The sequence below is a fragment of the Ptychodera flava genome, chromosome 4 (genome assembly GCF_041260155.1).
Source record: "Ptychodera flava strain L36383 chromosome 4, AS_Pfla_20210202, whole genome shotgun sequence".
Taxonomy (NCBI): Eukaryota; Metazoa; Hemichordata; class Enteropneusta; family Ptychoderidae; genus Ptychodera; species Ptychodera flava.
The window spans coordinates 3,211,238-3,223,267 of record NC_091931.1 but is presented as its reverse complement, the minus strand read 5'-3'; the positions used below and the strand labels follow the sequence as shown (position 1 = coordinate 3,223,267).

General features: G+C 40.1%; 1 protein-coding gene across 1 annotated transcript in view; it reads left to right on the top strand.

Moving 5' to 3' along the window:
* LOC139130693 (E-selectin-like) overlaps positions 1-12,030 on the top strand; it is a 160,805-nt gene that overhangs the window by 99,539 nt on the left and 49,236 nt on the right. Inside the window, exon 14 of the mRNA XM_070696443.1 lies at positions 1,119-1,287. Within this exon, the coding sequence (XP_070552544.1) occupies positions 1,119-1,287 (169 nt within the window). The remainder of the gene's footprint in view (positions 1-1,118; positions 1,288-12,030) is intronic.

Below are 12,030 nucleotides of genomic sequence, written 5' to 3'. Positions count from 1 at the left end.
ATGAGTGTCGAAGTGGCATGTAAATTCAAAGGTTTTAACGTCATTTTAGATTTCCCGCCATTTTCAAAAACTCATCATATAACAGAGAAAATAAAAATTACAACAACAAAATGTTGGCCATCCTGTGTTGTGCATTCAAGTAAATGGCATCATACTTGTTTCTGGTATGATCACGATGTGTATGTGCAGGAAATACTGTTTTTTGTATTTTCCTGTGAGGGCGCCATTTTATGCGTGCGGCACCCGTTTATTGTTAAGCCTGTTAAAACGTGTAGGCATGGTCCAAATCAGCGAGCAGTGATACTTCAATACACGTCCTTCACTTAGCACATTTACACAAACCAACTTTGGTTTGAAAATAAAATCATAAAAATAATGCATAAAATTAGCAGCTATTGGGGCTTTAAATACAAGTGGCCAATGTCGTTATTTAGGGCAGAAGTTGGAATGACGGTTCAGTGCCGAGCCTCAACACAAACTCTAAAAGGAACATTTCGGAACGCCCGCTTGTGGACAGTTCATTCTCTATATACGGTAACGCAACACATAGATATCGCGATTACAAATCAAACTTTTAAGAATTTAGCTTGAAATAACGCTCAAAAAACTTTAAAAAATTATGTTGTTGTTATTCTGACAAATGCTGTTGTTACATGCGCGGCTGTTGTTGCAGCTTGTAGTCTGAGCCATAAAATACCACGAACTAGTGTGACTTTTAGTAACCATTGTAACGCTAGCAGGTTTTATTTTCGTCGTTTATGCGGAAAATGCAGACAAATATTTATTTATGCATATTAATGAGAGAAAACATGACGTCATTTGCGATCAGTGCTATTTGTGCGCTTCTCAGAGTTTCTCATCCATGACTTTGGACGAAAAGCTAACTTTCTCCTCACTTTATCTACGTATTTTGTCTCTTCTCTTCAGTCATTTCTGACCGTTTAAACGGTTTCTGTCAGTTCCACTACTGAACGGGTTTCACCGATCAACTGACCTAAAATACAAAACTTTACAACAGTTAGCCAAACAAGGCGACTTTGTTCCATTTCGTCAGTAACATTTACGGTAATCCTGAATATTTGAATGATTTTGAATACTATGTACTCATTACCATAAAGGCAATGGACGCTGGTATACAGTTCCCTGCTGAAGTGATTCAAGTTGATAACGTGCAACTCAATGGAAAGAGACCAACACAGTTTACAGAGGGTTATCATATATTGACTTATGAAGCAACAGATGACGCTGATCTGTCAACAAAATGCACTTTTCAAGTCACAGTTAGAGGTAAGGAAATCACAAAATTCTAATGATCACATCTGTTTTAATTTCTCAATGATTTTAAGCTAGTGTAAGGCTGTGGCCAGATCATGCAAGAAATCGTTTCGTATTTTTCGATCGATCATGTAATAGATGCCTCATGTGATTAGGGAAAGGACAGGTAACGACAGGGAAAGGACAGGTAACGACAGGGAAAGGACAGATAACGACAGGGCAAGAGGACAGGTAATGGCAGGGAAGTGGAAGAGAAAATTGAGGGGGGCGGCGGCACGAAAAAAGTGAATTTTAAGGGGGACTTGAACATTCCAGAGCCTCCAACGGTTTCCCTCAATGACACTTTTGGCTGAAAAGCCAAAATTATTTTTGTACGCAAATGCTCTTCTAGTCTCCATATGCTAGTGAAGTACGTAGTTATTGTCAAAGATATATACATGAGTAGTAAGATTATATTGACCTCCAGGACAAAATAAGAATTTTTACACCATTTTATTCATTTATCTAAAGGGAGCGAAGGAAAATTTAACCATCCATGTAACTAAAGTGTGACCCTGACCTATATACGAACTCACGCACGCGCAACAGGGGTTTGACGCAGCAGTGCATTGTCCTGAACTAAGCGGGGAAATTCCCTGCTGAGTCACACACAACATGTTTATACATGTACGGGAAATTCCGTGTGAGTCATCACCATCAAACTAGCCTATATAAAGGAGCTTTTTTTTTACCCCCGTTGTCAGTCAGTCGCGGAGTCTAGCTGATGTGAATTTTTTCTACTGCATGACTGAGGTCTGAATTTCCGGTAGGTTTTTTTCTGAACTCGGAGTTCCTATCGGTGCGAACTTGTTCACCTGATAGATAAAATTTTAGTAATTTCCTCTGAACTTAAAATGTGACGGAAGACCATTACTTCAAATAATATGAGACGTTTCAGATGAATGGTACTGATATCTAAAGTGTTCACTCTTTTATCTCTACGTACAAATGTAGTTCCTAAGTCGTTCTCTATTCTATTCCCACCAACAAAACATTCAATACTCATTTCATTGCGATCTTTATCAATACTTATGATAATATCACAAGTTGTTCTGTTATCTGTTTTCATAGCATAATATCCAACCAAATCGTCAAATTCATCTCCAGTAGCTAACTTTACACATCTAATGAGAACTGTACCATGTTGAAGTATTTTCATATTATCAGTCATCTGTTGATTACTGTCTGTAAAGTGAGAACAGCTGCCTCATCACCGACACTTTTCAGACCCAGTTTCTTTAAAGTTGTGTCCCAAAATAATCTAACTGGAACTCCGCTAGCTGTATACGAGCAATAATTCTCCCCCTCGTTTATCCACCTTCTTAGTGTATTATCTGCCTTTATTATTGTATTAAGAGGACTAATTTTAAGGTGAATCGGTATACCAAGAAGTGCAATGTATGGATTCGTAGGAGTAAGCCAACTACGAAAATCTAACAACTTGTACTTGTTAACATTGCTATCGAAATAAATAACATTTGGAGTTCCTGGTGGTTCAGCAACTCCACCACTAATTTCACTATCCAATATATCTAAGATGTTACGCGGCACATTATAAGGCATGAATTTCTGACTAGCCGAATCCCATGTCAGAGCAAAAGGAGTAGGATCATTCGAAGCCTTTGTGGCGTCAATTACAGTTTCATCAATGTCTTTAAGTTCGGAAAATTCTACAGCATGTTCGTGGGGTGGCGCCGCGGCATTGGCTAAAACGAAATATTTTTCGCGGTCTTTATAACGAAGGACGTAATCCTTATTATGATTAGCAGCCATCTTAGTATTATTGTTAACTTTAACATCACTCAGATCTTCAAGCTCAAGATTTTGCATACGAATTGTACCTAGACCGAAGCCACTTGGATCAGACATGATTAACCTATATACAGTGAAAAAATAAATAATACCTTGTAATATACAATACACAATCATGGCTTCAGCTATAGGAATGACAGTTCTCGGTGCTGTATTAAATGCAACGGCATTCACAGGAGGAAATATTATCGGACAAAAGCTTTCGGGGAATGGTGACGCTCTTATTGAAGAAAAGGTCCGACATGATAAAGCATTAGAAAAATTTGAACATGATCGCAATGTCTGGTCAGAAAAAAGATTACTACAGGCTGATTGGGAAAGAGAAAATCAAGCAAAGGACGCACATGCTGCAGCTGAGTTAAGAGATACAGATGCAGAAATCCTTGAAGAAGCAGCGGCGCAAGCCAACTATGCATCAGGTCGTTCCGAAGGGCGAAGCAGTTCAATTCTCAGATTATTATCAACCCAGTCCTGAGCAAAAGAAATATGAAATGATATACATTGCTGGAGGATTGGTCGTGGGATGGTTTATCTTCCGATAGGGTTACACCGGCCCCGCTTCGGGACTACAATAATTCAATACAAAAGCTAATTGGCCAGTTATTGAAATCGATCATGTTTCCATCCTGATCCGTTATCCAGATACGAATTGAATTCATGTAATCTCCCCCTTTTCTCAATGGCATAGAAATTGCTCCGTTTTTAAAATCGTAAGTAACCTTTTCACTTATTTCTCTCGTATCCCGGATGGGAAGTATTTGTAAACAGTTCGATACTTTCCCCTGTATGTATTCACCCGAACCAAATGAAACATAATTTCCAGTAACATCGACTACATCTGAATGAACTATATATTTAGTGACTGTTAAGAAATCCACTTTCTTCGGACTAATAGTACTTTTTATAACTGGGTTGTCCTCAGGTTTATCTGAAAAACCAACTACGTTGGCAAAGCTACCTGTAGCATTGAAATAAACTTTAACATCTTTAGCCAAAGTTAGAGAACGTGGTTTGTCGGCAGATGTTTTTCAAATTAATTTTTTGCTTCAACCCGATTGCTTTGTTTAACGTATCGATATTGTAGTTACCTGGACGTATTGATTTAGTCTTCTTCGGTTGGTCACCTTCTTGATATTTTATTACATTATTCGTCGATGTTATGTTATGCCATGAATTATATAGTCCGCACTCTAGCAGTCTTATCTTCGTAAACTGTGTCGTGTCAATACAAGGGTAAAAATTAACAGTAACAGGTTCACCTGTTTGACTTTCAATCCAAATGATCATTGTTGTGCGCTGTATATATTACTAAGTATAATTTTTGATGAATAATATTCCGAAGGTGCCCATTACGAAGTATAAGGTTCTGCAGGAATAATATTTTTCTGTTCAAGGAGATCTTTGGTTGCAACCGCGGCAGCAGTCGCACCGCCTAATTTTGCCAATCGAGTCAAATTTGGTCGACTTGGATCGCCAACCTCTATTTTCAGAAATTTGCTGGAGATCATAAGATATCCCATCGCTAGTCCTGCGATTACAATACCATCGTACATTGTGTTTACAACTGTTTTAATATCCATGATTGCTGACTAGTATATAAAATAGAAAAATAAAAAATAAAAAATATGGGGGGTTAATCCATCTCATACAATGTAGAGGAGCTGGCCCCCGGAGCCGCTTTCTGAGGAGGATCTTTCCGGGGAGGACAAATATGCCGAGCACGCCCCCAATATAGTCCTAATGCAGTCAATGAAACTCCCACAATTCCTAAAACAAGATAACATTTATTATACCAGCGTGATTATTATCACACTGTTCTTTCATTGTAGGCGGTAGGTCTGCTTCAGTCGCTACCGCATCGCTATCCCCTCCCTCCCCCTCCATTGCTTTTAGTTTCTTCTCCCTGTTTTGCCTGTTCCATTCCGCTAATTTCTTGCCCGCAGCAACTCTCCCTGGATGCTTCGGCGGTAACGTCACTTTCTCTATGTTGCGCTGTGGCGTAGGGAAGATCGTCGTTTCCGTTTGCGGTGTGGGGGTCGTCGGCGGGGCTTCTGACGGAGTCGTTTGCTGAGTCGGCGAAGTTGAATCCATTTATTTCAGGTACTATATTAAACCCGATTTTTTTAAAATTTAAATGTTTACCCGTAATTAAACCGGTGGAAATTAGAGCAATCAGGGGCCCCCATGTGTACCCTATCCGTCCTGATAATCGTTTTATTTCACTGTTTAGAATAAAATCCTTTTTAAGATCAGTGGCATAGTTATCTCGGTCATCGATCGGAACTACCTGACTTATTGCACGGGCTCCTAGATCTATGAAACTTTGAGTGATGGTATCACTTATAAGAGAACTGTATTTCGCTTCATAGACTTTAAAGGCTCGTGTTATGAATTCATCTTTCCACGTTTCCACTTCTCTAACTGTAATCTCCTTACCAAAAAATAACTTGCTTTGACCACTTGCGATGACACAGAGTATTTTTTCACGTTTCGTCTCTATTATGGATCGATTATTGTCCGACGCTGCGGTTGGCTCTTCCGTTCCGATAGGGGAACCGTTCCGATAGGGCGCTGTCGTATTTGCCGCTGCCGATGACTTTATTAAATTCTCCATTGTTTGCAGTATGTTATCTATTCTTAGTAAAAAATAAAAAATTCGTTTAAACCTGAATCCGAAATAAAGTATTAACATAGTCTGGAATGTTAGTATCGTTCCGATAGGGATTCCGACAGGGATTCCGGGAAAATTCTCCTCCATTTAAATCTATATGTATATAGAAACACGAATAATGAGTACAGACTTATTCCCAGTTGCTTTTCAATTGAATAAGACGAGCGTACCGACAGTACAGCATGCTGATTCCTCCCTTCCAAACCGGACGGGGGAATAAAACCTATTCTCATGGACTTAGAAATATATGTAACACCGACAGATAAATTTACTTTTCATCCAAGGGATATATTTAAAGATAATGTAATCACTCATCGATCAGCTAAAGAAAGTAATGTCTGGCTGGGCAGCCCGCATATGAAATATTGGGACCAGCAACTGAATTTCGCTGTATGGTGTAGCACTACTGGTTGTGGTATATCATTCGCCCATCTCGTCGGTTCCGAAGGGAAATTTCCTCCGCAAATACGATCATTCTGCCGTTTCCATGTATACTTTACAATACGTAGGATCCTTCACGAAATGGGCGTTGCACTTCCAGACGATACCCCCACCTTCAAAGCGGGCGACAATCCGTACAATCTCGTCCAATATGAACTTCTATGTACAGAATTTGGAAATATAAGTCCAACGAAGTCCGACTTTCGTTATCGAAAAGGTCAAAATAAGGGTCTTGGTTATGGATATGAATATTACACTAATCGCGGGCCCGTTAGACAGCCAAAAGCGATATACAACGGTCGGGACTTTTTCCTCTCCGCCGACGGAGGCGTTTTCTATACACATACCATTTTTGGAAAGAAAAAACATGTACTGCCCGACAAAGACCGACCACACTACTATTTCTTTCGAAATGATGGATCGGAGGGACAATACAATAGTTTCATTCCTCTGAAGGGAGACTCGGGACTAACAAAGGCCGGTCTCGCCCGCCTCAATGAAAGTCTTGAAGCCTACGTATATTGTATACTCAGCGCACAAGCAAATATTCTCAGTACCATAGTGGGCGATACTGGCAGTGCACAGCAAGTCTGAAAAGAATTCGGCGTTCTCCTCGAAGATGAAATTCTTATTACCGACAAAGTAATCAGTTATCGGGGATACCAAGACACAATAATGAATACTGGTGTAAAACTTGATATGGCAGTCTCGCCCAATTTACTTCTCTTACCGTCTGAGATGGTCATCCTTTCGGGCCCGGCAATCGCAGGTTATAATAATGAATTGCAATACGCAACAGAATCTATGACCTTCGGGGTGAATGGTGATATAAACACGGAAGTTCGAGAAAGTGCTGTACACGAGATGGAAGGGTGGGGGGAGGAGGGGGGGGATCCTGTGAAGTGGCAAGACGAGCCCGGAGAGTCACCTCACAATGACACGACTCGGGGGCCTCCCCTCCCCTCCCCAGAACGGGCAGCATCTGCAGACCCTATTCACGAATATGGTAAAATTGGTTTGTTATCTTTAGCAATATTCATTACTATTGTAGGTACTGGAATAAAGTCACTAAATATATAGATCCAGAGGAAATGTCAATATACGTAACCCCACCATTCAACATGATTATAACTGGACCGACATATTCTGGCAAAACAGAATTTATGTTGGACCTCCTCACCGGTCCGTACTTAAGGAAATTCGAATATGTGATATTCATTTGCCCAACATTCATGAATAATAAAGCGTATAATAGAAGATTCATTTTCACCGATGATAATGTGTTTATATTTCCAGTCGGACTCGATGCAGTGGATGATACATTAACCTACGTGCATAAAGAATGGGCTGGAACGAACACTTTAATAGTACTCGACGACTGCGCCTCGTCCAAAGATATGAAGAAGCGCAGTAACGTTTTAGTCCAACTTGGTTTCAGCGCAAGACATGACGGATTATCTGTCTGGGTTCTGACTCAACAATATACTAGTATTAGTAAACCATTTAGGGAAAACATACAGATGTTAGTACTATTTTACACACCGAACAAGATAGACAACAAAACTATTATAAAAGAATATGGAATGGAGGTGTCAGAACGGGAAGCCGTGGGCCTAATCAAGCAATTGAAAAGTAGGCCATTCAGTAAACTAGTATTTCGTTTACGGAATCCGTATGACATAAAATTTTTCGTATAATATAGCAATTATGGAAGCTGAAGCCGAAGGCACCCCCGAAGGTACTCTTAGAGAATTATATTACAACCCGAAAACTGGTTTTGGAGGTGTACAAAAATTGTATGACGCAGCACGGGCCAGCGGGTTAAAAATTACTAAGAAAGAGGTGCAGGAGTGGTTAAAAACTCAGCTAACTTATAATCTACATAAACCGGTACCTCGTACTCGTGCTACGGGCCGGCGCGTTTTTGTAACATCGATAGACTCTCAATGGCAAGCGGATCTCGTGGAATTCCCACCCCGTTCGCAAAAGAGAATCGTAACATTCGATACATGCTAACAGTAAATATGCATGGGCCAGGCCGATACAGTCAAAAACGGCTGATGATACGTTACAGGCGCTACAAGACGTGATTAAGAAATCTGGGAGAAGGCCTGACAAACTTCAGACAGATGAGGGACGGGAATTTACTAATCGAAAAATGCAGGGGTGGTTGGAGGAGTCAGGCATTCACTGGTTTCACACCTACAGTGACAAAAAAGCTAGCGTTGTTGAACGTTTTAATCGGACCCTCAAGACGATGATGTGGAAATACTTTACATATAAACAGACACGAGAATGGCTTTCTATTCTACCAGAACTTCTTGAGAATTACAACAACACCGTTCACGGAAGTATCAAAATGAAACCTGTCGACGTAACAGAGGAGAACGATTGGCAGGCATTTTATACACTATTCGGTCCTGAGTTGGCAGCCGGGGGAGTTAACCCTGAATTCAAGCCGGGAGAACGGGTTCGAATTACAAAATACAAGACCACTTTTAAGAAAGGATATTTACCAAATTGGACAGAGGAGATTTTCGTAGTTTCAAAAGTTGTGTATGCGGCTGGACTAGGAACGCCACCAGTTTACAAAATAAAAGATCTGAATGGAGAGGAAATACTCGGCACTTTCTACTCCGATGAACTTCAGAGTGCCCTTTCGGAACGCGACGAGCTGTACAGAGTAGAACGAATTTTGAAGACGAAAAAATTAGAGGAAAGAAATATTATCTGATAAATGGAAAGGTTATCCAGAAAGTTTCAATAGTTGGGAGCCAGAGGAAAATGTTATTAGAACTTCGTAAGTTCCTGTCCATGGTACTTGTCAAGTACTACGTAAGTACTAACTACGTAAGTATTTACGAAAGTTATTCAATAAGAACCATGGAAAAAGTCTTAATTTCTTGAAAGCCGAAAGTGTCAGTTTACCACCCCACTTCCACCCCCACCTGGCCAAGTATTTATCATGTACTGTCGTAAGTAATGTTCACTTATTGCATCTTTTTCGGCAGTATGTGGATGAGGTGGTATCTCAGTTCCTGAACATATTAAGTTTGCAAGATCTTCAAAACGACTTCTCATGTTACCACAGTCCGTTCTTTCGAGTCCCCCTTTTTCAGCTTTATCGATAAGTTCTGGTTGAAGTATAATGTACACAACTGACATGAGCCATAGACAAGTAACTTCAAAGTCCCCCCTTTTCATAATGTCAAGTGCTCGTAGGTCAAACGAAGCATTATAAGCACACACAGATTCACAAGCGTTAAGAAGTTTGTGTATGTTCTTGAGTGAGACTCGTGGTTGTTCTAGTTGTTCTTGTCCAGGTGGGAAGTACGCTTTTTCAAGTTCCTCCTCCTTGAAACCGTCTATTAAAAATCCTTGGCTGCCGCCGCTCCATGCAATTCCAAAGTCAAAAGCTTGTGGATATTCTACTGGCCCGACTGTCTCGGTATCAATTGTTGGATTAAGTATATTCTTGAGAACTTGGGGGTAAGAGCGTTCCGAATTACCAAACATGGAAGTCTGTAGTCGTGGCAAATTTCTAAGAAAGTCTGTTTGAACTTGTTGTGAATCTCTTCTAGTTCTTTTAAGGCGGTTATTTCATATTGTCTGGCTCGAGTCAACACATTCCGCCTGCAATAATCCCAAGGCATATCTTTGAATATGATAATGAAACTGGGTAAATGGTCAAATGCTCTAGAAACAATCTTTTTTTCTTCTGCTGCCACAGAAACGCCCCGGATTCGAGAAAAAGTCAGATGTTGAATTATGGAAGAGTCACAAATAATGTAGTGTTCTGAAGGGAGGCCCTCCCTCACCCAAGCCTGATATTGTAAATTAAGAGTATGTTCTATAAACTGTTTCTGAAAATCGGCAATCGAAACATCGACACGCCCATTATAAAAGTCGGCAATGTTGCTGGAAAAACTAGTGTCAAATTCTGGCACGTGACACGGATCCAAATTTATTGCATCGTAACTCTTACCACTTCCAGTTGGTCCATTTATGAATATGTATGACATTTTGGGGATACTATATCATAGAAAAAATTTTTTTAATTATTTTTATTAAGATATATACGATAATACAATGACAATCCTTTCTATTTCAGATGCAATAAAAATACTTGAAACCGGAGAAAACATCAAAATTGATGATGGAGGCAAATTAGTATTTGGTGAATATGTAGATCCTTTCATATACGTAGACAGTGAGCTAGAAGTAGTTTTCAACATCGGACCTAAGTACGGTTCGGGAGGAGATCCAGCTACATGTGATGGGGTGTGTGTCCGTTGGCAACCGAGTCTTCAAAAGTTTACCGATTTAATAATATTCCGTACCCTAGGTGAAAGTTTCGATGCAAGCGGGGCTAAAAGTTATGCTGCAAGCCTGGCCGCTCACTCCAAGAATACTATCGGAACCGTCACTGAAGGGAATCCTATCGGAACGACCTGCAGATTTTACAATCCATCTAAAGTGTATCAGAAGCGAGGGAGCGGGGCGCAGCCAGTTGCGTATTTTAAATTTCAGTTTAAAAGAGGGGGAGGGGCTCACGATTTCGCTACATGTATTGATATGGTTCAAGAAATTGACTGCGGTTTTAAAGCAGTGAGCCAATTGCCAGTCCGAGAAAATCCTGCTATTGTACCTCGTAATATCAGGAAAGGTAGTAAGATAGAATTCTTAGCATTTAAACCGCGATTAAATAAACGTGCTCTTTCTTTCACTGTTGAGAGGTTATTTTGTGCTGCGCCTAATAAACCAGAAATTCAAGATGCGGAAGAACTAGTCGACTTAGAAAGATTAGGTGAGATATATAAACAAATAAATGCTGACAAAATATTATAGTGGATTTTGATGAATTAGAATAGATATTTCTTTTAAGAAAATTTTTATGATATATATAGGACAGTACAATGGATCCAATCGTGAATGAATATAAGATAAACCAATGGGCGATATACTTGACCTCGATTTAAATAGAGGGCTAGACACTCAGAATTATCTGTATACCATGACTCACACAGATTTAACAGATTCTTCAGGTAAAGGTTTTACTCTAGAAAATCCCTTCGGTAAAAAACCATGGATAGATTTCAATGATCTTAGAGAAGAATTGGTGAAGAAATGGGAGAAGGTGCCGCCGCAGTTTATTCCAAGGAGACTTACTGTGCATTACAGCATAAAAAAACGTCGCTTACGGAGAGCATTCAAAGATGTAGTTATAGAAAAAAAAGATTTTTCCTACGAAGTCAAGCGAGTCGAGGATATCGCGCAGATTGATATCGAAGGTATGGCCAAAGAAAGAAAGATGTACCGTGTTTTTCAGAAATGGAAGTCAAATTCAAAATCCAAAAGATCAAAGTGTGCAAAATCGTACACACTATGTTAACTATAATGGGGGTATATACACAAAAGATAAGGGAGGGGCGGCAGTGAAAGAACAATTAGTAAAAGACTACAAAGATGGCTTGATAAAACTGAAGCTGTTGAGGGCTCTGGTCTAGTTCTCGAGGAGATACTTAATTTTAAAGTAAGACTGGTAGAATTACTACTTGGGGCTGGCCCCGGCCCCCAACTGCCGGAATGGTTGAAAAATAAGAAATGTGTGAGCGATCTGGTCCTACTCAGAGGCGCCGAGGACTGCTTCCAGTATGCCGTCGTAGCAAGTTTAAAGTTAGCCGACCCCGAGTTTCGTAAAAAGAAGGCTGGTAATACCAGAAAAAATTGGAATACGTACTCTCCATTTATAGCCGATTACTGTTGGGACGGCATTCCATTTCCAACACCCG